At 42.8% G+C, this 24,116-nt stretch overlaps 1 protein-coding gene across 5 annotated transcripts in view; it reads right to left on the reverse strand.

Moving 5' to 3' along the window:
- The window catches only part of DNAJC7 (DnaJ heat shock protein family (Hsp40) member C7), a 27,708-nt gene continuing 3,592 nt past the window's right edge, over nt 1-24,116 (reverse strand). The window contains exons 1-14 of one of the 5 annotated variants that reach the window (XM_081029892.1): nt 22,524-22,678; nt 15,298-15,386; nt 14,395-14,519; nt 13,888-14,001; nt 13,140-13,214; nt 9,296-9,414; nt 8,451-8,604; nt 7,773-7,937; nt 6,873-6,964; nt 3,844-3,917; nt 3,286-3,432; nt 2,914-3,066; nt 846-908; nt 2-341 (exon numbers count right to left, since the gene is read on the reverse strand). In XM_081029892.1, coding sequence (XP_080886018.1) covers nt 304-341; nt 846-908; nt 2,914-3,066; nt 3,286-3,432; nt 3,844-3,917; nt 6,873-6,964; nt 7,773-7,937; nt 8,451-8,604; nt 9,296-9,414; nt 13,140-13,214; nt 13,888-14,001; nt 14,395-14,519; nt 15,298-15,386; nt 22,524-22,552 — 1,437 coding nt within the window. In that variant the 5' untranslated portion in view covers nt 22,553-22,678 and the 3' untranslated portion in view covers nt 2-303. Of the gene's footprint in view, nt 342-785; nt 909-2,913; nt 3,067-3,285; nt 3,433-3,843; nt 3,918-6,872; nt 6,965-7,772; nt 7,938-8,450; nt 8,605-9,295; nt 9,415-13,139; nt 13,215-13,887; nt 14,002-14,394; nt 14,520-15,297; nt 15,387-22,523; nt 22,679-24,116 lie in introns of those variants that run through there. The other 4 variants (XM_081029891.1, XM_081029890.1, XM_081029893.1 and 1 more) reach the window with 4 other exon arrangements.

Raw genomic sequence — 24,116 nt, forward strand, 5'->3', positions numbered from 1 at the left:
TAAAGTGCCAGAAAGGGTCAAAACATTTTATTCTCTTCATTTTTGTCTTTTTTAATAAAGTTAGACAAAACAAAAATTCACAAGCTGCCTCCCTGTCCACCCCCCACCGCCCTCCCCTACCCGCAGTCTTCGGCGCTGGCTCCCTTTCCTTCACCCCACTCACAGACACAGGGCATCCAACTGAGGAAACGTAACTGCTCTAAGTACATGGAGACATGATGAAGGGAGGAGGTGAACTGTGTCCACATTCAAGGTTACACTGAGCAAGTCTGCATTTTCTGGGTTCTGGATGATTTCCTTTCATTAGCCAAATTGAAAAAAGAAATTCCCTGGACCAGATGCTGTAAGGGAAAGAAGGGCTTGTTAGCTGACTCTGGGCTTTCTAGGGAAGATCACTTTGCTCTGATTATGGAAAAGTCTCCAATGGCTGCTTCAAACTCAGAGAAAAACCTCTAAGGGTATCAAACAGTCAGGGCCCTGGAATGTCAGGGAGCTCATGAACCTGTTGTGTGTGTGTGAATAGCTTCTAATACCTTCCCTCGTGTGTGTGTATGTGTGAGTGTGTGTGTGTGTAGCTTCTAACACCTTCCCTCATGGAGAGAAGCCTGGGGACTAGGCCGCTTAGTGACGCCTCCCTGGCCCCGGAGAGGGTGGCCTGAAGGTTATGTCCAGGGGGCTCCCTTCCTCTATCCTCAGGACACCTGAGTGGACAGAGAGGCCCTGCCAGACGAGAATTCAGCTGCCTCCACTCATGAGCCCCCCTGACCCTTAAAGAGCCGCCTCACCGAGCAGTTGCTGTGTCAGCTTGTGATATGGGAACTCCGAAGAACAGCACGCACACCCACCTTCAAAGCTGAAGCCCCCAGGACCACCGAAGAATGCCTTGAAGATATTGTTTGCATCAAAATCTGGAGCAAGGTGAGAAACAGGGAGGAAACAAAAAGGTGAAAAAAGTGTTTGAAGAGGAACTTATGATAGTGAGAATAGGTCTCCAAAGCTTTCCCAGAGAGTATCATTTCCCTCCTTTCCCCAAACCCCAGACCAGAGGTGAGCAAATCTGCCTCACTCTATGCGAAACTTACCACTCGGTCCCGCTCCCAGGGCATGTTCCCTTCTCTTTCCAACTGCGGTCCCAAAGGAAAGCGTTCTTTGCCTCAACCCACTTTGCTGGCCCCCTTCTCCACAGCTGGGAATGCCACTGCACGACTGACACACTCCCCACACTCTGTCCCTATCATGCTGGGGCTGCTACTGGAAAGGCTAAGATTGATCCATCACTGACACGCTACCCAGAGTTAAGCGTAAGACCGATGATTTACTGTATGTTTGAGTCCATGCTCTGTCTAGACTGTAGAACAGAAAAAAAGCTGTGGTTTATTAAAGCACCTACTAAGTGCCAATCACAGCGCTGGGTACTTTGCATACATCATACCATTTAATCCTAATAACAGTTTGTCAGGGTAAGTATTATTCCCAATTTATACTCAACAAAACATAAATAGGGACTTCAAGTAACTTGCCCAAGATTGCGTGGCCAGAAAAAGCAACAGAACTGAAAATTCCAACTTCCGTTTGACTGCAGCACTTGAGTCCTCATCACCAGGCCACAGCAGGGCTGATGTGCCCACCCCTGTGTGACTTCCTAAGCTGCACAGATTTATCTCCACCAGCTGATCCCACAGGCCACGCCACTGCGTCCAAAAATGAATTCTGCTGTGCTAGTATATCTTCCTGGGTCCCGTCGCTCAGTGAACGGTGCCATGAGTCAGCTATGCCAAAGCCACTCTCAGCTTAGTCCTCACCCTTTCCTAACATGTTCAGCAGCCAACTCCTGCTGAGCCACGACTGTCTCCCAACTGTGCCCTCCAGTCCTCCCCATCTACTACTACTTCCCACCAGCGCTATCCTCCTCTCCTTCCAAACCACCTCTCCTTGCGGCCGTCACATATGTATTTCCAGAGCCTAAATCTGGTCCATAGCTCCCCTACTTAAAACGCTTCAATAGCTGTCAACTGCTTGTAGCTCTTCTCAACTGCTGGGCAGAGCAATGTTAATTACTGATAAAACCTAGGTGGTTATGTCTCTCCCTCTCTCTCTCAAACAGAGAGGTCAGGATTATCTATATATTACATCATCATCAATCTTACTTTAAATTCCAACAGGTTTTCTTAGCGGAAGAAAAAAGGTTGGCATTAGACAGTGGTCTGAGAACTGGGCATAGTTCAGGGCCTCTTATCTCCGATAGCTCAGGGAGCAATGCTGCTGATAGCTGTGCTTTACTTCACTCTAAGTCTTTTGGGGAAATTAAAATCTGTGAGGGCATACAGGAATGTGTGACGCACACAGAAATCGGCATACATTTTACAGTGGGGGACGAAGGAACCTCCAGCCAATAGGAAAAACCCATATTCCTTACTCCAGCCCCTAAGGCCTTCTGAGATCTGGTCCAGCTACTTTCTGGCCTCGTCTGTCCCCGCTGCCTGCCTCAAGCACACTCTTTCCTCCTAGACTGAGCCCCTTGCAGCTCCCAAGGGAGCTGTGCTAACTGTACTTCCATGCCTTCTCTTGCTAGTACTTACTCCTTGGTGCCCGTTCTGTGCCCGCGGAACCTGCTACACCTCACTGAACTCACTGGATTCCATGTCTATTAGATCAAGGGTCAGATTTGGTCTGTGGGCCAGTTTGCAAACCCCTAGACCAGGGACCCGGAAGTCAGGGAACCTATCTGATCCAGCACCCAACACACTGCCTCACACATCACAGGTCTTCATGAAGGGTGAAGAAGTCATTCACTTGATGAATCACGGCACGTCACTGGCTGATCACATGGACTCTCCCTGCGGAGTGTCTTTTGAAAAAATTCTAACATTCCACAGCTGTCAGATTCATCCCAGGCGGCCCCAACCAACTCACCACCCATATTCATGCCCTCCTCATCCAGGTCCTGTCCACTGTCATAGCGCGTCTTTTTCTTGGGATCAGAGAGGATGGTAAAAGCTTCTCCTACTTCCTTGAACTTTTTCTCCTCCTCCTTCTGAACTTCGGCGCTGGCTCCACTGTGCCGATCTAAAGGGAGAAGTACAGGAAGAACTTGTCTCCGAGTCGCAGGAAAAGCAAGTGTAAGAGCAAGACCACTTTATGTCTGACTTTCGAATTTGGTACTCCCCCCAATCTGGAGCGCCCTGAATTTAGCAGCCCCGTCTTCCCAGTGGAAGAGCCTCTCTGAGGCCCTCAGTCTGGACTGAGTTTGCTCTTCTCACCGAGTCCCTTCCCCCACCGCTCTACCTGGATGGTGCATCAATGCCCGTTTCCGATAAGCTTTCTTAATCTCATCCTCAGAGGCATTCTTGTCCACTCCCAGAATCTTGTAGTAATCTTTCCTCTTACTCTTCTTCAGTTCCAGCTGTGCATTTTTCAGGAGCTGTTTGTGTTCTAGAGGGAGACACTCAGCATCAAGCACAAATCTGATTCTGGCATCCCTTACCAGGCCCCAGCCCAGGGGCCAGCGGGTCAGAAGCCTTGTTAACATTCCAGAGGTTTTTATGCTGTCTTTTTTTTTTTTTTTCCTTTTTCTGGAGATTAAAAAAAAGTCTAACCATATTAGGTTCCTCCCATCAACCTCATCACCCAGAAAAGGAAGTGGAAGTGACCAGAGGATTTGGGGCCAGAAAACAGATATCTCGTCTCGCATTCAGGATCTCTGTTTCTTCCTTCCTGGCTGGTGATCAAATAAGCTCCAGCCACAACCCTGGTCCCTGAATCAAACTTCTCCTGTGTGCAGTTTTAGGCCCTACAAGTAAGAGTACACAGTTCCCCGAGAAACATGCTCCCAAATGCCTTTACCTTTTGTTTTTTCGGTCTGATACACTTTTTCATAGTCTCGCACTGCTTCTTCATACTGTTCCGTGTCCATGTAACTGAGAAGGAAATACAGGGCAGTCCAGTGACATAAATAGCAATGGCCTTCACTATCACTCTAGAGGAAGATGCATTGGCTCAAGCAAGAGACACAGGCTTTTGGTTGAGATGCTTCATGAAACAGGAGTCCGTAAGCTATAGCCGTGAGAAAAAATTAACTACCTGCTGCTCATGAAAAAAAAGAGGTCTCATGCCACTTGCACCCAACCAGCAGTGATTTTCTGCTCTGAGCAGAAAGCAACCAAGAGGAGAAAGTCCTTCTGATTTCACACAGAGCTATCAAGAGGCATCTGGCCTGCACGTGTGGAGACATCGACTTGATTACTTGGTATTGAAACACACAAGAAAAGTTATTAAGTGAGATAAACGGATATGGAAGAGTTTTGAAACCTGTAGTGCCATAAACATGCAGGGCTAGCTCCAATCCAGGGTAGAAGTGGGATTAGTGAGCCGCTAGAAGCATCAATGCTTCCATTAAGACCAATCAATCTAAGAGATGTAGGTGAGACAGAAAAGGACATTCTAAACTTAACAGGCTTCCTTCCATTTCGATAGCACAAATGAAAGGAGGGGCCCTGGCCCAAGATGGGAGGAATCTAGCTTGATAGGCTGACTGCCAGACCTTTTAAGTGTCTCTTCCACAGAAGCAAAGTGCCATCTTCTGTTTCCTGATAAGATCACTGGCGCCAAGACTGGCCTACTGATTAAACAGACTGTGGTTGGAGTTCCAGAGACAGGTACCATTGCTGGGATGCGGGAAGTGACCATGCGGTCCAGCTGGCCACTGCACAAGATTCAATTTCCTCTTGTGCTCACTCAGGCCCCATCTTTGCAAACACCACAGCGCCCCACTGGGCGTGGAGACCAGGCAGGGGGAGTGTTACTGACATGGTTGGCCAAAGACAAGCCCAACGTCTGAAGCATCTCTGATTTTCCGCCAACACCTTGATTTACAACTTTAAAAAAATGGTGACAAAATCAATGTCCTGAGGACAGAAGGCACAAACGCTACTAGGAGCTCAGAGAACCCATTTATAGGATGGGGTATAACATAAACAAGTAAAAGTACGTTGGTAACTGACAGCCCTAGGTGTACAATGATCTGACAAACCAGCAACCTTGAGGAACTTTCCAGGCCCATATGTAATTCGTTCAACAAGCTTATATTATAGTGATTTGCATTTTTACTTCATACTTTTCTAAGAAGTCTAGGACAGCCTTACATTTAATTTTTTTTTTCCCCTAAAGTTGAAGAAAAAGTAGAGAAGTAAGTAGAATTTTAGGCAAAACGGGAAACTCCAGCCCACGATGGGAGATGCAACAAAGATATGGTATCTCCCCAGCTTTTGGGGTAAGTTGAGGCAGACTGGGGCAGCAGTCAGGCCTCTGGTAAGGCTCTGGTCTGAGCGAATCTCCAAGTCCTCTCGTTAATCACAGCTGCCTGAGGGGACTGTTGCCAAGTTCTCAGCCAACCGCGCCAAACAGTGCATGCTGTCCCTTGTGGTGGGATCGCAAAGGCAGAGCCACTCAGAGCAGTTCTGTTTCTACCACAAAGGTAAGGAGCTGTCTGATCAAAGCAACTCCTGACTTTTGTTTCTTGTACATATATGAAAAAAATAATCCTCCTAACAAATCAAGAACGTTCTGTTCTCTCTCCATCGCATTCCAGAAGTGATACGTATCATGTATCTAGACATACAGGTGCTTTTCCTTTTTTTTGCTATTATTACAGATAAAACTGCAGTTAACGTGTATACAGCATTTTGCATTTGTTAAATCTTTAGTTGGGTCAAAGGGTACTCTTGTCTTCCAAAGCTTCTACTGTCCGCTGGTGGTTTGCAAAAATGAGATAAACAACTGACAGTTGGTCTCACAGACTCTATAATTCCGTGTGTTTCTGTTTGACAGACTTAGTCCTCTACTTAGAAATTCACACACACACACACACCATCACACACACACACACACCATCACACACCATCACACACAGTAGCAGTTTTCCTCTTTAAAAAAAATGTGGATAATTTGGGGAAAGCTAAATAGGAGGCAGGCCACGTTCTGCACCACTGATGAGACCTGCGAGCTTAAAGAACGATGGGCTCCTCAGGCATCAGTACGGCACCTGTTCTTTAGATGCAACATTTCATAACGAGGAAAGGAAGGGTATTACAGGGTTGGTATACAACGAATAGGTCTTCCATTAGAAACTTTAATGTTGGGAGGTTCTTCTCTGTCTGGGAAAGAATCTGAAATAAGAGAAGATGGATTTTTGAGAGGGGGTCTCTCCTGGCCCTTGCTAATGTTCCTGTGTGGAGAAGAGTAAGATGAACAAGTACGCTGAGAAGCACTCTGACGGCAAATCTGGGCACTGGAGGCAGGCATATCCTGGCTCAGAAATCACCTAGCTAGACAGGGGTGCTTCAAAAGGGGGTTCCTTATACAGCGGGGAAGCTGAGCTAGACTAAATTCCTTCTAATTTTAAGACTGTCTTCCCTAACCCAGAACAAACAGAATATGCACGACTCTCAACAGTCTCCAAGAGATACTTCACTTCTTTCAAGCACCATACATTCATCCAACAAAACATGTGAGTGAGCACCCACTATGTGCCAAGCACTGTGCCAAGTGAGAGCAAAAGTGTACAACACAATACAAAATCTCCAAAGGAAATGGATTTAAACTTTTAACAAAAGGAATTTGGGTCAGGCATCAGAGGAAACTTACTGACCGTGAGGGGCGTAAGACACAGGCATGGGAGACTGAGGGAGCTTGTGCAATCTCCTCCGCTGGAGGTCTATAAAGATAGTCTAGGGCTGGAACAATCCCACCTAGAGGCAGGGGGAAGGACCAAATGACCTCACAACATCCCCGGGTCTGCTCCATCATCCATAATGCAATTCCCCTGGCAGGCCAGCAGCAACTCCCTCTTCCCCTCACCCACCAGAGGCACTCACCACTGAGCTCTTCTCAAGTAGGCTTTTATGTAAGTGTCATCGAGCTTCACTGCATTTGTGCAGTCTTCTATTGCATCATCTAGTTTCCTAAGCTTCAGGAAAGAGAGAGCAGTCATACTTCACATTGTGGTGATCGAGGGAGCCCAGAAGCTGTGAGAATGGCTTCAAAATTCTAAGAGGATCAGTCATACTGGCTCCCTAACTGCCATACCTGTTCTTGGTCACTGGGAAATCCAGATCTCAGAGGGCTAAGAATACCAAATTCAAAATTGGTTTGTTTTCTAAGTAATGGAAGCCAGACACACTTATCTGCAAGGATAAAACCACCTCTACCATTCCAGGGTAGTGCTCAAAACAAGACATGGAAATAGTAAGGTTGGTCCCTGCCCTCCAGTCTTCCAGAGACCAACTAGAAGGATCATCATTACTGGAATTTTTAACTCCTGGAATTCTGCAAGGGCAAAGAACCTACTCTTGTTTCTTACGGTGCGCAGGACCACAGGGGCACTCAGGCTGTTTTCAACTGAGCATGGTGACTGCCAGTTATGCTGAAGAAAAACCCATTCTTTAAAAAGAAATAATCCCTTGCTTAGACAAAAAGAAGCAACAATGTTTGCTTTAAACAATTACCCTAAAGCCTCCAGTCATTCTTATTGGAGGAAAGGGACCTTGAGGAAGAACAGGTGGGAATATTCTTCCAAATTATCCCTCAAGTGCCCCTAAATTCCATAGAAAAGATAAAAGCATGCCTCTCAGAAGTTCCTAACAAGCTGAGATAACAATCAAAACAACTTTTCCTCCTGGCATCTCGTTTACCCTCACTGGGCAGATTTCCCAAGACCTCTTCGATGTCCCTTAAAAATATCTCCATAGGCCCCAAGACCCAGATCAAGTGCTTACCTTGGAATTAACCGTACCCCGATTACAGTAGAGTTTAGCATTTGTTTTTATATTGTTGGGGTCTATTCCCAGGGCTTCTGTGTACAGTTCATATGCTAGCTTGTAATTTCCTTCTTTAAAGGCTTTATTTCCGTCTTCTTTCTTTGCTTTAAGCGCTTTAGCATTCTACAGAGAAAAGCAAGGGGAGATCAGTTCACATCCAGAAAGCCTCAGACCACTGCACAGAGAGGCCAGAGTCTATTTCCAGTTTCTTAGATCCCAGTAGTTTCGTGTCACACAGCTCCCATCCCACCCCCTGGGCTATCTGGACCTCACTGTGCTTCCTACAGGGTAGACGGGAAACCAAGATTTACAAAGGAATTCCAAGAAGTCCTGTGTGTCCCACGGTTTACTGCTACTCTCCAGGACAAGCATTACTATCTGTTCTTCACTGAGGGAAGAACAAAACACAAAAACACTTCGATATCAAAAGGAACTGACCTCATCCAATCACATTTGCCTTTAGGCAAAGAAAAGTAGTCCTGAAATCATTATTAAGGAAAGGACCAAGCATTCTGGCAAGGGGGGAAGAGGAGCTATCACGTTCCTTGTGATTCTAAAACCTTCCAATTCCAACTCTCTTAAAAGACTCAAAAAGCAAGCTTTCTTTCCCACCCAGATCTGGTGCCTAGAACTTACTCTGCAAGCAGCACAGGCCTTCTCGTGGTCAGGAGCCATCCTGAGAGCCTGTACAAAAAACTGAACCGCCTTCTCAATACAATCTTCATAATAAAGGCAAAGACCTCGTACGTACAGAGCATCTGCATTGGTGGAATCCATTCGTAAAATATCACTGCAATAGCCAGAAAGGGGCACATTCAGCTGGGATTTGGATCTCCCCACCATTACTAACATTTGTAGACATACACGTGTCTAGTATGGAAAACATCCAAAGGGAGACAGATTCCCAAGTACTCTTCCCAAACCTTCCCCAAATAAACCACCTCTGTTTATCTTTAATATACTTCTTGTGTCTCGCAATCTTTATTAGAACAGGGATTGGCAAACTACAGCCTGCAGGGCCAAATCCTGCTGGCCACTGGTTTTTGTAAGTAAAATTTGAAGCCTACCCATGTCATTCATTTATCTATTATCTATGGCTGCTTTTGCACTACAATGGCAAAGTTGAATAGTTACAACAGAGACTATATGGCCAGCAAAGCCTAAAATATTTACTATCTGGCCTTTTATAGAGTTCGCAAAACCCTGGAGTAGACAAGAAAGGACATTTTAAAAATAAAAACAAACATATTCACACATCTATTCTTTCACATACAGCTCAAGTACCTACTATACTCCTATATTCCCTATGCGCTTTCAAATCCGGTCTCATGTTTGGCTGTCCCAGGAGTCCCAGGAAGGTTCGCACAGCCCTAGCTGGCCTACCCACAGGACACGTGGTAGCTCCTGTTGTAGAGAGCTACCAGACAGCACACGTCCAGTGGAATCTGGCATTTCAGTGCAGAACTAGCCTGACTTTATACCTGACCACAGACTGTGCTTCTGGATAACGACCCAGCATTGCTAAACATTCTGCTTTGAGGATTCTGAAGCGATGGCAGGCAGGAGCAAATTCTAGGGCACGGTCCATGCAGAAAACCACCTACAGGAAGGAAAAAAGCAAATAAGGCTCTTCATCCTGGACTCCAGAAGGGTCTTTAAGTTTGGTCACAGGCAACAGACAGATTCAAAGGAGAGTAATATCAGAGTTTAAGAACATCCCTAATTCATTTGATTAAACCATTGAAATGAGGAGAGCAGTCGATTCTGATGATAATGATGACAGCAAACATTTATTGAGTACTTTAATACTATTACCCTTCTTTTACTGACGAGAAAACTAAAGAATAGAAATTAAGTACCTTGTTCAAGGTCAGCAAAGCTAGTAAAGGATAAAAACAGGATTTGATCTTCGACACTGAGACTCCAGAGCCTATAACCTTAATCCTCCAGGGAATCATATCCACAATGACTGTAATCAAAACTCCCATTTTTCTAGTGTAGAAACTATTACTTGCTACTTTGCGTAACTCATCATGCTTAGCCCAGTAAGAAGAGGAGTACCCAAAATAACCTCGTACAGTCATTGCTCCCTATGTTACTGAACTTGCTCAATCCTCCCCTTCCTGTGCCATGCACCTCCCATCTCAGAGTACCTCAGTGGTCATTCTTCCACTTTGATTTTAGCACAGAAATGTAATAATCAAACAGTTCATTTTAAATGGTCCCAAATAGACTACATCAGATTATATCTAACATTGTGCTATACAAACCAAAAGCCAAGTCTCTCTCCTCTCTCTTTCTTTCTCTCTCTCTCTCTCTCTCTCTCTCTCTCTCTCTCTCACACACACACACACACACACACACACACACGGGATTCACTCCTTCAGTTTCATAAAGGCTTTCCATATATTTCCATTTTCTCTTAGAAGTTTGTTTTCTGAGCTTTCCCTTTTGGTTTAGCTGCTGTTCCTGGGAGATGCTTGCTGAATCATATTCTCCTCCAAGAGTAACTGACCTAGAGGAGAAATCTGTTAAAGAACACCCATTCCCTCTAAGAAACTGGCCATGGAGATTAGGAAAAGATAAGTCTGAAAACTTACAAGCAGAAATAACAAATTCCATCCACAGAAGGCTGGTTAGATAATGCAGACCTCCATATACAGGAATGTGATGTGGTTCTAAAATAGAACTAAGCTCTCCGTGTACTAATATGGAAAAGACTTCCAAGATCTATCAAATGGAAAAAAGCAAGGTACACGACTATGTAGAACATATTACCTTTCAGGCAAAAAAAAAAAAATTAAGAATCTGTATTTATATTTGTTTATACATGTAGAACAAAACTACGGAAGTAAATAGAAGAAACAAGAACAGTGGTTACCTTAGTGTGAGAACTAGGCAGATGGAGGACAAGTTACCATGTTTCCCAGAAAATAAGACCTAGCTGGACAATCAGCTCTAAGGCGTCTTCTGGAGCAAAAACTAATATAAGACTCGGTCTTATTTTACTATAAGTAAAATTTTATAGTAAAATAAGACCGGGTCTTATATAATCTGATCTGATATATAACGTGATATATGATATGATATGATATACGATATAATATAATACAACACGGGTCTTATATTAATTTTTGCTCCAAAAGATGCATTAGAGCTGATTGTCTGGCTAGGTCTTATTTTCGGGGAAACATGGTTATTACTGAACATCTGTTTATATTTTCTAGCTTTTAAACCACAAAAAGCACCTATTTGAAAATTAAATTGAAAAATCTGGGGAAGTAGGTAAACACGATGAACTGCTCCATTCAGTATCAACCGAGTAGTGGAGGGATGGCTCGCTTTCAATGGCACAGGTTAACTATCCTGGATGTTCTAAGGACAATATGAAAATTCAGGTATTATGTAGAGCGGAGTCCAGGTGCTAATTTTTCCCCGTTAAATGGAAAAAGAATGGGGTGGGGGAAGCAGTCAGTCAAAATTTCAGCAGCCACATCCTGCTGCCTTCACAGCGTTCTATATGGAGATGGTTCTGTCATCGTGGCGAGTGTCAGTTGGAGGTTCAGTGCTTCACTTCCCACCCCCACTTCCCCATGACCAGGGACAGCTGCAGGCAAAGAAGATCTTTGTTTCTTCCAACTTCATCTGTTTCGCCTGCCAGGATCATAATTCTTCATTTGTGACATCACCATGAGCTACAGTGGGGAGGAGGGGGTCTGGGATATCACAAACAGATTCTGTCACAAACTGGGGATTCTGGTTCCAGAGTGGGCAAGAGAGAAAAGAAACCTAAAGACCGCCCTTCGAGACAAAGCTTTTGCCTATACAAACCTCAGAAAACATGACAGCAGACAGAACTGCTTTCCAAACACACACACACACACACACACACACACACACACAGAACAAAAGAAAAACGTATGAATCACACCACAAAGACACTGCGATAATTAAAACCTGTGATTATGGACAGAGAGGGATGCTAGTAAGTTAAGGCTGGGACTCTGCATAGCTAATCAGATATATTTATTACCAAATAAAAGATCATAACAATGTGTGACTTAAGAATGATTCGTAACTATACCTTTTTAATCAAAAAGCGTGGAGCAAATTCCCACATATGAAGTAACAACTGCATTCCTTGGATGGTACTCACAAACTTCTTCTAAGGGATCCTGAAAATCGATCCTCATCAGTGGAGTTTTTAACCTTTTTGGGACCATTTATCTTCCCTTTTGAATCTCTAGTGAAATCTACTTCCAAGTACTATCTAAAGAAGGGAGTTAGGAATTATACAGATGAGGCATAACCACTACAAGACATAGAAAGATATCTAGAACTTTTATATTTTCCCCATGTTTCAGACATGTCAACCCCTTTGGATTTAAATTTCCATGAACTATCACACAACTCTATAAGGACAGTAGTATGCTAGACCTTTGGAAGAAAGATCTAACGTCAAAAAGGTACTGATGACTGCTTAGGTACTCTCTATTCAAAATGTGGAAGGCACCTCTAGTTTTGATTTCTAGCTCCATCCAGTTCCCATAAAGCAGGAGTTAAAGTCAGCTCACATTATTCAAACAAAAATGGATTATCCAAACCCAATATGAATTCCAACTGACTTTTTTTCTTGCTTTTTCCTAAAAGCACACTTTTAGGCCACTATTTTACATCAAAAACAGAAACAAACTCAAGTAACAAACTCATTTCGCTTTTTATCATAAAGCTAAATGTAATTAAGAAAAAAGTACCTTAGTAAAAAGTAATTTTAAATGCTGGTGATGATGTGGAGTAATAGGAACTCTCATTCACTGCTGGTGGGGATACACAATGGTACAGCCACTCTGGAAGGCAGTTTGGCAGTTTCTTGTGAAACTAAAATACTCTTACCATACAATCCAGCAGTCACACACTTCTTGGTATTTACCGAAAGGAGTTGAAAACTTATGTCCATGCAAAAATCTGCACATATAGCAGCTTTATTCGTAACCGCCAAAAACTGAGTTGTAACCAATGTACCTCGGGTGGGGGTTGCTGACAACAGGGGTGGCTGCGCTTGTGTGGGGACAGAGGGTACATGGGAAATCTCTGTACCTTCTTCTCAATTTGCTGTGAACTTAAAACTGTTCTGAAAAAAGTTAGTCTTAGAAAAAAAAGAAAGAAAAAAAGTCAGTCAAATTAAAGTGATAATTTACTATCCTAGATATTTCTGTACCACGTTACTCCTCTTATTAACACAAACACACACACACACACACACACACACACACACGGAACTTTGTGGGAAAGGGTAGATGAGATTTCCTCACAATTGTACTTTACCTTCCGAAAATCCCGTTTCTCAAAATCCGTTTCTGCTATTTTCTCATACTCTATGACTGCATTAGCATTCTTGAACTACACCAAAGAAATCAGATAAGGGAAAGTTTCAATGAAGTTGTTGATTCAATAACGACAAAAATCAGTAAGGCCTTGATGAATTTGTAACTTCAAGAAAATCAGAACCACAAACTTTTCACAAATCAAGCTGGTGAAGATGCAGCCAAGAGTCCTTTAACAGAAAGGCTAAGGCCCAAAACTCACCCTCAGTTTGAACTTCAAGTCAGGAATACAAGACTCATGCCTTGACACAAAGAAAATAAAGGCAAGGCATTGTCAGGGACTGAGCAGAAGTTTGGAGATTCTCACTAAAAGATTACTAAAAGTAATCCAGGGGTAAACTGAGCATATATGGAGATGGAACTAAAACATTCCAACTGCTACCAATTTAATCAGGATTCAAATGTATTCAAATTCTTTAACCTCACTCAATTCGGTTCTTAATGCACCTGCTTATCCCCCCAGCTATCTCAGAAATCCTCCAATTTTCACAGATTTCTAAAGTTGTAAAATCATATTCAAAACTCCTTTGACAGGTAAGGAAGCCGAGGCTCCGAGAGACTGTGAGACAGTCACCCAAGTGTGGCAGACGGCAGAAGTGAGACTCGATCTCGGTTCTGACTCTCCGTTTACTCTTCTTCCCAAATATACCACCCTGCCTCTTTTGATGCCAACAGGATCAGATCCATACCTCCTGCTGTGCCTGAACATTTTTGTGATCCAGTTCTAGGGCTCTCTGGAAACTGCGACATGCTGCCATGGCATTCCCTAAAGATAGGTGGCATTTGCCCTCTCGTAGATGTCCCTAGGAGAAACACAAAGAGGAAAGGCAAGGAGCATGAGTGGCCAAGCAGACAGAAATCAACAGCAGCAACCAACACCCACACAAAACCCACACAGGATGAAAACGGCCAGAGCAGTGGTTCTCAACCGGCGCCGAGTCTGCCGGTGGAACATTCAGCAATGGTAGAGACATTTCTGCTTGTTAGGACTGGCAAGGGACGGGGTGCTACTGATACCTAGTGGTTAAAGGCCAGGGGTGCTGCTCAACATCCTACAATGTACAAGGCTGGCCCCCAGCCTCTAAAACAAAGAACTGCCTGGCCCAAAATGTCCACAGCGTTGAGACTGAGAGACCCTGGGCTAGAGGAACTCAACTGCAGCAACTCGGTCCTCCCCAAACAGCCCTGTCACATACCCGGACGAAACTGTCATCCAACCTCACTGACTGCTGTGCATCTCCAAGAGCTTCCCGGAACCTTCCGAGCATCATCAAAGTGGCTGCTCGATTTCCGTAATAGCTAGCATTTTTAGGACACATATCTACAGGCAAGGCAGAAGGACGTAAAGTTTAGCATGGGTCACTGCTTCAAAAATTCACAGGCCAAAACTCACAGGCCATCTCTCTAAGAACTATATCAAGGCAACCAAACTATAATAGGAATGGTGACACACTTTTTTAAACAGGCCACAGCCAAATTTTTGACTGCCTGTGCAAATGGACAGCAACAATGGTGGAACCAATTGAAAAAGAAAGCAAGTTGTTACAAAATCATTTATACTTAGCTTTAAAGTGTACTGACTGTCTTTTTGAGGAGGAGTCAGCATACTTATTTTCTTTCTTTTTAAAATTTTTATTAGTTTCAGATGGATACTTATTTTCTTAATGAACTGTGTTTTATGTAATAAGATATGAACACATATTTGCATTTGTTTAGATGGGGGTAGGGAGCCTGTAAAGCAAGTTGGGTGAGAAAAATGCTGACATGGGATTGAAATATGCTGGCAAATTGAGCATGGAGGTAACTAAGACCTGACTACAAAGGCCATTATAAGATAGTACATGAACTGGCAAGGGCTGAAATGCATTTAGGGGGCATATCACTGCCATATCTAGAATTCCTGGAATTGTTTTTAATTTGTCAAAAGAACCATTCACTTAAGCTAGAAAAAGTAATTCCCTCATGAGGTCATTATGCCTGAAAGTGTTTACCTAGTAACAGTTATCAATCCACTAGCAAAAGGCTACTTCTTAGAGAGGAGCTATCCATAACAGTATTTGGCAAATTATTTTCCAGCATAAGCACTAGGTCCTTCTCACCTATGGCTTTTGTATAATAGTTATAAGCTTCATTATAATCTTTCTTGGCATAGTATGCATTTCCTTGTTCCTTGAAAGACTCCGCTTCCCTGAAAAGGAAAGAGAAAGAGAGAATCAGGTTACTATCTATACCTACAGAGTCACCTCTATAAATTCTCATGGGAACAACCTTTGGTGGAGAGCCCCTGGCACATTGAGTGGAAAGTTAGTGTGATACTTGAAGGAATTTACAGATTTGTTCGACTGGCTGATGGGCCAAAAAGAGGTACTAATGAAAGAATGCAGGTTGTTCAGATGCTAGTTTTTGTTACTTAGATACATTCAAACTAAATCAAGAAAACTCCTATAGTGTCACATGCCTCTCACCTCGCTATTCCCACCTGTAGTCATTCTCCTTAAAACAGGCAAATTTAGACTTTCTCTCAGAGACCAAATCTTCATATTTCCTTTCTACTACGTCACAACTGCTGCCACTTGAGCAAACTTACAAAAAATGAGCTACAAGTAATTTCATTCAGGGGCAACTGACTTCTCAATGTGAAGTGGGTCATTATCCTCAAGTTTTAATGATATATTCTTTTGAAAAGTGGCTCATGCATTTGTCACTGGAAGGACAAGCAGAACAAAAGCAAATGGCAAAGCAGTTAAAAGCATAGCATACTGATGTTTAAGATGGAGGACAAAGTTGAGTGACAGCAGAGATCAAGAACTTGGATGACAGCGAAACATGAGGTATAGGCTGCCAATGCCATGCTCTAAGAAGTACCCATCTACTGTGTTCCCTCTGCCCATTACATCTACCTGGGTACTTACTGTCCCCTCTACAATGCAGATAATACCTTGTATAACCACCAAGTGGATAGTAGCATAATTTTTGCTATAACCCAAGATCCATTTTTTGAAGCTGTTCCATTAGACAAACTGTACTTTCAAAAAGGAACAATGTTCTATCACTGAGAATTATTATACATTCCTGACCAAGGAACTAGAATCAAATCAGACACGACCAACAATATTTTAAAAGAATAAACTAGTAGATACATTCGTCATTCTAATGATGAACTTGAGTGACAAAGATAATTCTTTGCCAAAATTATTACTGCAATATAACTAAATATCTGAGCATTTTTGTTATAAAGAATAATCTTTGTTTCTTTTCTTGTCCTCTACACTTGCAAAAAAGAACTGAGTTCAAGGGCTGCCTGAAGTGGGGACAAAAGTACATAGCTTTTTTGTTTGTTTGTTTGTTTTTTCAAGATTTTATTGGGGAAGGGGAACAGGACTTTATTGGGAAACAGTGTGTACTTCCAGGACTTTTTTCCAAGTCAAGTTGTTGTCCTTTCAATCTTAGTTGTGGATGGTGCCGTTCAGCTCCAGGTCCAGTTGCCGTTGCTAGTTGCAGGGGGCACAGCCCACCGTCCCTTGCGGGAGTCAAACCAGCAACCTTGTGGTAGAGAGGACGCACTCCAACCAATTGAGCCATCTGGGAGCTCAGTGGCAGCTCAGCTCAAGGTGCTGTGTTCAATCTTTAGTTGCAGGGGGTGCTGCCCACCATCCCTTGCGGGACTCGAGGAATTGAACTGGCAACTTTGTGGTTGAGAGCTCACTGGGCCATGTGGGAATTGAACCAGCAGCCTTCGGAGTTAGGAGCATGGAGCTCTAACCGCCTGAGTCACCGGGCCGGCCCCAAAAGTACATAGTTTTTAACCTTAGTGATGGTATGGGAGTTTAAAGTTTGGTTCTATGGACATTGGCATCGGAGAGATTTGTGATTTATTTATGCTTGTATTTTAAACTACAAACTGACAAAGCTGCCCTCCTTAATTAAATTGAGGCAATCTCGCTTTCCATTCTTCTCCATCACTGTCCTGACAAACCCTACTAACGTGAAAAGGCTGCTAGAAGGAGAAGGAAAATGGGAATGACCTATAAATGCTGAGAGATTTGAACTGTTATGAATATAAATCTGTTTGAGTAATTTTATTATATCAACTGTCACAAGGCTGTAAAGTGGCCATCTGCTATAGAAGTCCTCAAGAAGGATGCCCCAGCTGCAGACTCATGGGACCAACTATATGGTGCACACAATCCTGTAACTCAAAATTAAGCAAGGCACTACAAAAACTATGGGAACGTATCCTTTCAGAGCAGACATGCCAAGAGGATTGAAGAAATGGCTTCCCCAATGCTGGATTTCAGAAGTTGAGAGAAATTCCTATGAAGAAATGGAGTAGTAAGCTCAAAGGAAACAGTAGGCCCACACAGTACCTGAGAAGCTCTAGCCTTCTCTTTAGTTGGCTAGTGGCTAAGAATATATAATTCCCTGAAGAAAACCAAGGCCTCTAAACACTTGGACAAATGTTGTTCTGGCAGTGTAAAGCACGTTAGCCAAAGGTGAAATAATCTGTAGGATTACTGAAAGGTGCTCTCTGGTGAAACACTAATCTAGGGGAGGCAGGTGAGTTCAGCCCTGGCTTCTAGTGAAAATGCAAAGGATGATTTCTGTGGAAGATTAGCCATAATCAGAGGCCAGGCACTTTCCATACATTATCGTCTTATCACGTGAGTTTTCGTTATCCCATTTTTCAAAGAAGGAAATGAAGGCTTAAAGGTTAAAATTGGCCCAAGGTCAGGGTGTCAACCCACACCTGTGAGATTCCAAAGCCGTGCACTTCCTACGATGCCATGCTTTCTCTCTAATGCTCACCTCTACCTACTGCCTAAGACTTTAAAAATTAATCTGTACTGCCAGAAACAAAAGACACAGGCAATGAATATAAATTTCTTGAAACTAAGACACAAAATAGCCCAGCGTATAAAATTCAACTTCAGAACTGCAATCTGGATTTCAACAAGCTAAATTACAGTCCTAACAATTAGTCATAGAGAAAGCAGGGCTCCTTTCTCTTTAAGATGCAAGATCTAGTAAACTGGACTTTGCCTCCCCCAAGAAGTGCATTTCATTTCAGTAAATGGTGAGTAGATTCCATTCTAGAGCAAACAAAGCGGGTAATGTAGAGTCAGCCCACAGCAGAAAGAACAAGAAGAATTCTGTTGTGACAAGTTACCATGTTTTTAACCTCACACTGCACAGCATCAGGCCAGAATTAGCCATTCCCACACAACTGCCTCATGAAAAGGACTTATTTTCATAGAAACATGGTAGATTAACAGCTGCCTAAACAATGGGCACTTGGTGCTTTTAGACTGAATGCTTATTTTTTGCCTCCAGAACCAACATTCAAAGTGGAGTCCCTCCTTCACTTTGAACCTCCCCACCAAATACACGACAAGCTTTAACCAATGGGCCTGACCCTGCGAGACTGGTTGAGGGAAGAGTGGATCTTTGGAATCCAGCATGATAGCAGGAAGAGCTGAACAAAGCAGAATCAAGAGCAATTTCAGGGTCAAATCCATTTCAGTCCTGCCCCGGGTGTCTGAGAAAGGGCTGAAGCTTGTTCAAGTTGCTCTTACAGTAAAGGGACTGAAGGATGAGATGTCGATGGTGTGGAATGGAAAAGGAGAAGAGCTGGTTAACACTGGAAATGAGGGCAATCTGGCGGTGGCAGCTGTCACTCCACTCACTGCCAAGGTCAATTCATTTGATAACCAAGTGAGGTTACAACACGTACCTACTAAAACCTATCAGTCCCGAGAAAGGAAGAATTAGGATTAACTGCATTCACTGGGACCGTGTGAAAAAAGAAAAGGATTCCAAAAGGGACTAAATTAAACTACAGATTCTCTTCTATGGCCACAAAATAAAATTCAGACTAAACTCTGAAATATAGCACCACAGCAAAATATAGACGTGGCCGTAACTGCCCCGATCGCACTATTCACAGCTATACTATGTATGCCTCTAGTGCGTTTTCACTTTTTCAAAGCATTTCCAATGAAGACCTTCGAAATGGCCTTCTGAAGTTGTCATGGTGATAACACGTGTCCTCCAACAGAGGAAGAGCTACTGAGGCACCCAGGTGGCTGCACACGTTTCCTAACTCCTAGAGTCCTATGTTTTTTCCTCCAGACCCTGTTAGTGTCAAGGTTTTTAGATTAAAACTAATTTATTCAGTTCCGTATCCATACCTTGGGTCAACTCTAAGCAGAATAAGCTTCATCTCTCTGATTTACCAAAGATACTGGAAATGACTTTACTTCCACCAAACCAGTCCTTTCACTTGAATAGCCAGCAACAAATTCTTATGAAAACAACTACCAAAAAGTTTTCAAATATTCTGTCTTCTTTGGACATATAATGGGAGAGTCTCCCACAACAGGACCAGTGCTGGAAGGCTGGGGCAGCCCTCTCTCAGACAGATACTGATAAGGAGAATACATTCCACTCTTGGTCTGCTTTGCTATTTTGAAATGTATTTCTTTGTTTTTCAGAAATAACCTTATCAGTCAGTAAACTGCATCTCTGCAAACTGCTTTTACACTACACGTGTATTAAAAATCTGTATATCCTCTTATCATACAGTTACATTCTCTCTCCCAGTTTAGCACTCACTTACCACAGGTGCTAATTACTCCAACAAACCCTGCCAAGAGACTCATTTGGTATCACACAGGTCTTAGCAGGGCTCAGCATCATGGGATCTAATAGACAACTTGGGCTTTTGTTCACCAGCCAACTTTGCACATTTACAGCTCAGCTAAATTAAAAACAGATTAAAACACCACCACTGACATTGCAATGTGCCCCAAATTAGATGCCCTATAAAAATTTCCATTTTCTCTCTATAAATACTTCCAACTTGTACATTTAAGCAAGGCCCTGCCTTAGGCCAACTATATCTTTTAGCAATTAAAGAGGTATTTGGAGATTTTAATCAGCTTTCACTAATGCAGGATTCATTGGGTGGTAGTTTTTAAAACATCCTGGGTTGGGGTTTGCTCTGGAATTGCTTCCCACACTGTGCGCGTTGCGTGCATTAGATTATTAAAATAGGGATAAAATGCTTCATCATTCGTACAGTATCATTTTAAGATGTGTTCTACCGCAGTGCATGAAAAATAAAGTCCAGCATGGTTTCACTATTCTGCAACATTCTTAACTTAGGAAATGCTGATTAGATTTTTGTATGACAAAATCTCACCACACTGCTTTTATTTATTTCAAGTATTTGGCTAGAATAATATATTTTTAATGAAGTTCAGCTCTTCCAATGGCATTAATAATAGTTTAAATCAAAACAGATTGCAGCAGCTTGAATGAGGGTTTTTGTTGTTGTTTCTTTTTTCATTTTCTTAGAAGAAAAAATCTAGCTTTGCCAAAATGACAACTCAGGACAAAATTATTTATTTTGTTAGTACAGAGGAGTGTTGTGGGGCCCTTCCTATTGAAGACTATTTTATGGGCAGGAAGAACCTTCGAAAATGGCATCTTTCCTTTTCTTACCCTCATGCTAATAACAATAATATTTTATAGTGTCAGTGAGCCAAATATGCTTTATGCATTCCTACTACGTTTACTACTTCCAAAATGTCACCCTTATTCTATAATCACTGTACCGATTTCTTTTATTCAGTTAAATTTACTAATTGCCCACTGATCTAGAAATGTCCTCCACCCTTCAGAATTCATGGATCTTGGCCAGTGTCAGAGTAGAAATTCCTTCCTCCTTCCTACAGCCCAAGACCTCTTGTCCCCAAAGGCATGTCACAGGGCCTGTTTCATGGTGTACTCTCTCTGACCTTCATGAGGGAATAAAGTAAAAGGAGCCCAGGAGTCTAACTTTTATTCCATCTTACCAAATACACATTATCCTCTTTCATTTTTATCTTCTAACTAGTCAAGGGGCAAAATGACATTCTGAGTTTCAGAGATAAATCGAAGCCATATATGACTTAGTACAATTCCACCGACTGAGTGCTTGCGAAGTGCAAGTCACTGCACACTGACTGCAAATAAAGGCTTAATAATGGAGTAAAGGGTGGGCTCTATCTATTGCTACCTGTTAGTAAAGGTGGGCTACCCAGCTTCCTTTACCCAATTTCCTATAGAACAGACAGGTTCTGCTTTCACTTTAAAATACGTGGCCTCCCCCACAAAAGAGGGCAGATGAGGAGCAAACTTACAAACATACCAATTCAAATTGTTCTCTGTCTGGATATTCCAGGGGAAGCCTCAACAGGGGCAGAACCAGAGGGACCAAGAGACACCAAGTGGAGTCACAGATACAGTCTACGCAAGGCAGCAGCGCTCTCTACTGCTCAAGTAGGGAAGGACACCAGGCAACATGCCGGAGTTGGCTCTCATTCGTTGGGGGGCCAGGGGATGGGGGTTGGGGGCAAGAAACCAATCAATCTGTACGGAAACCCCATCAGTACAGGCAGAAGGCTATTCATACGGCAATCGCTCCTTCAACTGTGAGATATAAACTTATGCTAGTTCTTTAACTGAGAGGTGTCACAATCTGTGGCACCCACCTACCGTTCAATGATCCCCCGGGAAAGGACACCCAACAGTGTAAAGCTGCTTCTGAGAAACAAGCTTCCCTAAAGACTCTCCAAGGACAAAAGCCACTGGCTTTTCAGAATTAGTCGGAGGCTTGTTTTCATAACATATCTCAAAACCCTCCGTTTTCTATTCCTTGGTTCCCCATTCTGTGACATCTCCCACCCTCATGGGGATACTAGCACCATCAAAAATCTAGCACTGAGGAACTGTAAAAAAAGGGCTGCTTTCTAAGGGCTCTTTTGGGATGGGGGGGTTGGGGTAGGGGATGGAGATGGGAACCAGAGGGGGGAATCTGGATTTTCAACTGGTATTTTGCTTCCAAAGTTCTCTAGGTTCCTCAGTTCAACAGGAAACTGCCTGAGAAAAAACTCTCACGACAGAAACCGAGAATAAGAGATCATTCTGCTTCTGCTTGCCTCACTCCCCCGATGCAAAGTTTAATATTAAAATCAGAAGAGACTGTTAACTCTTTGCTTATCTGACAGTCTGGCCTCCCTCCCCCCCACATGTTAAGTTATATGCCAAAAGAATATTAGGCCTCAGAATCAGACTTTAAAAGTCACATATTTCTCCTCATATTACCATTCTTAAAAGTGGTTACTCAACCCTGCCACTGGTGGGGTAAAACACAGGAACTGCTGTTTTGATCTGGTTAGGGGAGAAAAACATGGTCAATCCAATAAAATGAACAGACTACTCGGCTAACGTGCACTCTGAATCCTGCTCTTACTGCTGAAATTCAGACAGTTTAAAAGAATACCTGGAACGACCTCTAAGTAACTTCCACATCACTCAGCACTGAAGAAAGGGGACCAAACATTAGTGGAGAAAGGGAGAAATGGGCTCTCAGAGGGACTTTGCATCAGATCACAAGGCTCCTAGGCAGCCGATGACCACTGTTCTCCAATCTTCTAAAGTCCTAGAGAAAGAAAGCAAAGGCAAGTGCCCAGTACTCAGCTGTTTAAAACTTTTAAAAATACTACCTTTGATGACTAAACTAACCCCTGATTGGCTGGAATGTACGATACAGCTGGGCTTTAAGCCAATCAGAGTTCTGGTCGTTGGGAATGGACTAGGCACCAGAGCAACTGCCACTCACTTAGCCTAACATTTTATTAAAATCACTTAATTTACCTGGCTCTGGTTAATATGTGGATTGGAATTAGAGTCACTAGGAACAGAGACCTTTGCGTCCGTTATGATTATTTAACAGTTTTGCCCCTTCTTAATATCAGGGTTCGATAAATTTGCTGGTATTCAGGAATACTGTATTCCTAGGTTTATCCCTTTCTTAACCATGATTTATTTTTCCCATCTCCCATTTCTTCATCTCTAACCCCAAAATGAAAACAAGAGCTAAGAGCTCTTGTTTTTGTCACTGATTTGAGTTCAAGGTCAAAGATAAATTCCCGTTCAACTTGCAGACACTGAAATGTCTAGCTGCCTGCCCTGGAACTTGAAGTAAATTTAGGGAGATAAATGCCTTAAGAATTTAAAATAGGGTGAGGAAGAAGAGGAGAGAAAGGTATCCCCACAAGCTCTTCACTGAAGGCTACGAACTCCAAAATGTCCCAAGAAGCCACAGTAAGCAAACAGCAACTACAGCAGACCCTGGGATACAGATTTAGGGTTCAATGCTTCCCACCAACAATAAGGACAGAGAAATAAAAGGCAAAATCCACAAAGGGTTTACAATACCTAGGTACTAAGAAAAGGCCTAAAAATAATTGTTGTTGCTTGCATCCATCAGGAAAACAGATACAGAGGAGTTAAGATTATCAGCTTAAGTAACCAGGTAAGGATGTCCTGCCTCCTCAGTCTATGGCTCCCATTGGTTTAGACCTCATTGTCCAGTCGTGCCAGGTACACGCTGAGACACAGAAGTATTTCCTCTACTAATGAACAACTTGAAATCCTTAAATTTTACAATAATACAGACCTGTAGAGACCAAGCAGCTCCCCAGACCAGGAAATGTGACCCGAGCCTTCACTCAAGAAAGGTATTCATATACTAGGTAAAGCAATCAGTAACTTCCCAGGACAATGTAAGGCTTTAAATCAGCTGAAATGTAAAGGCTCTGAAATTAGCCCTCTGGCTCCCACATCACTTTATCTTTTCTGGTGGGCAAAGAGAAATAAATAATCTCCATGTATAGAACGCTGATCTATTTTGGAATGGCAGCTAATACATTTTTTATTTTAGCCTCTCAGCCGCTATGGGAGAAAAAGAACTTTGTCAGAGTGACAGGCAAAAAAATGAGTCCATTTCTTTTCTCTCTAGAGATACTAAAAGCTAAGGAAATAAAACATGTAGCCATTTAAAATGCTGTAATCATGAGGTCTAGTGTCTTGA

Source organism: Rhinolophus hipposideros (assembly GCF_964194185.1).
Source record: "Rhinolophus hipposideros genome assembly, chromosome: 20".
NCBI lineage: Eukaryota > Metazoa > Chordata > Mammalia > Chiroptera > Rhinolophidae > Rhinolophus > Rhinolophus hipposideros.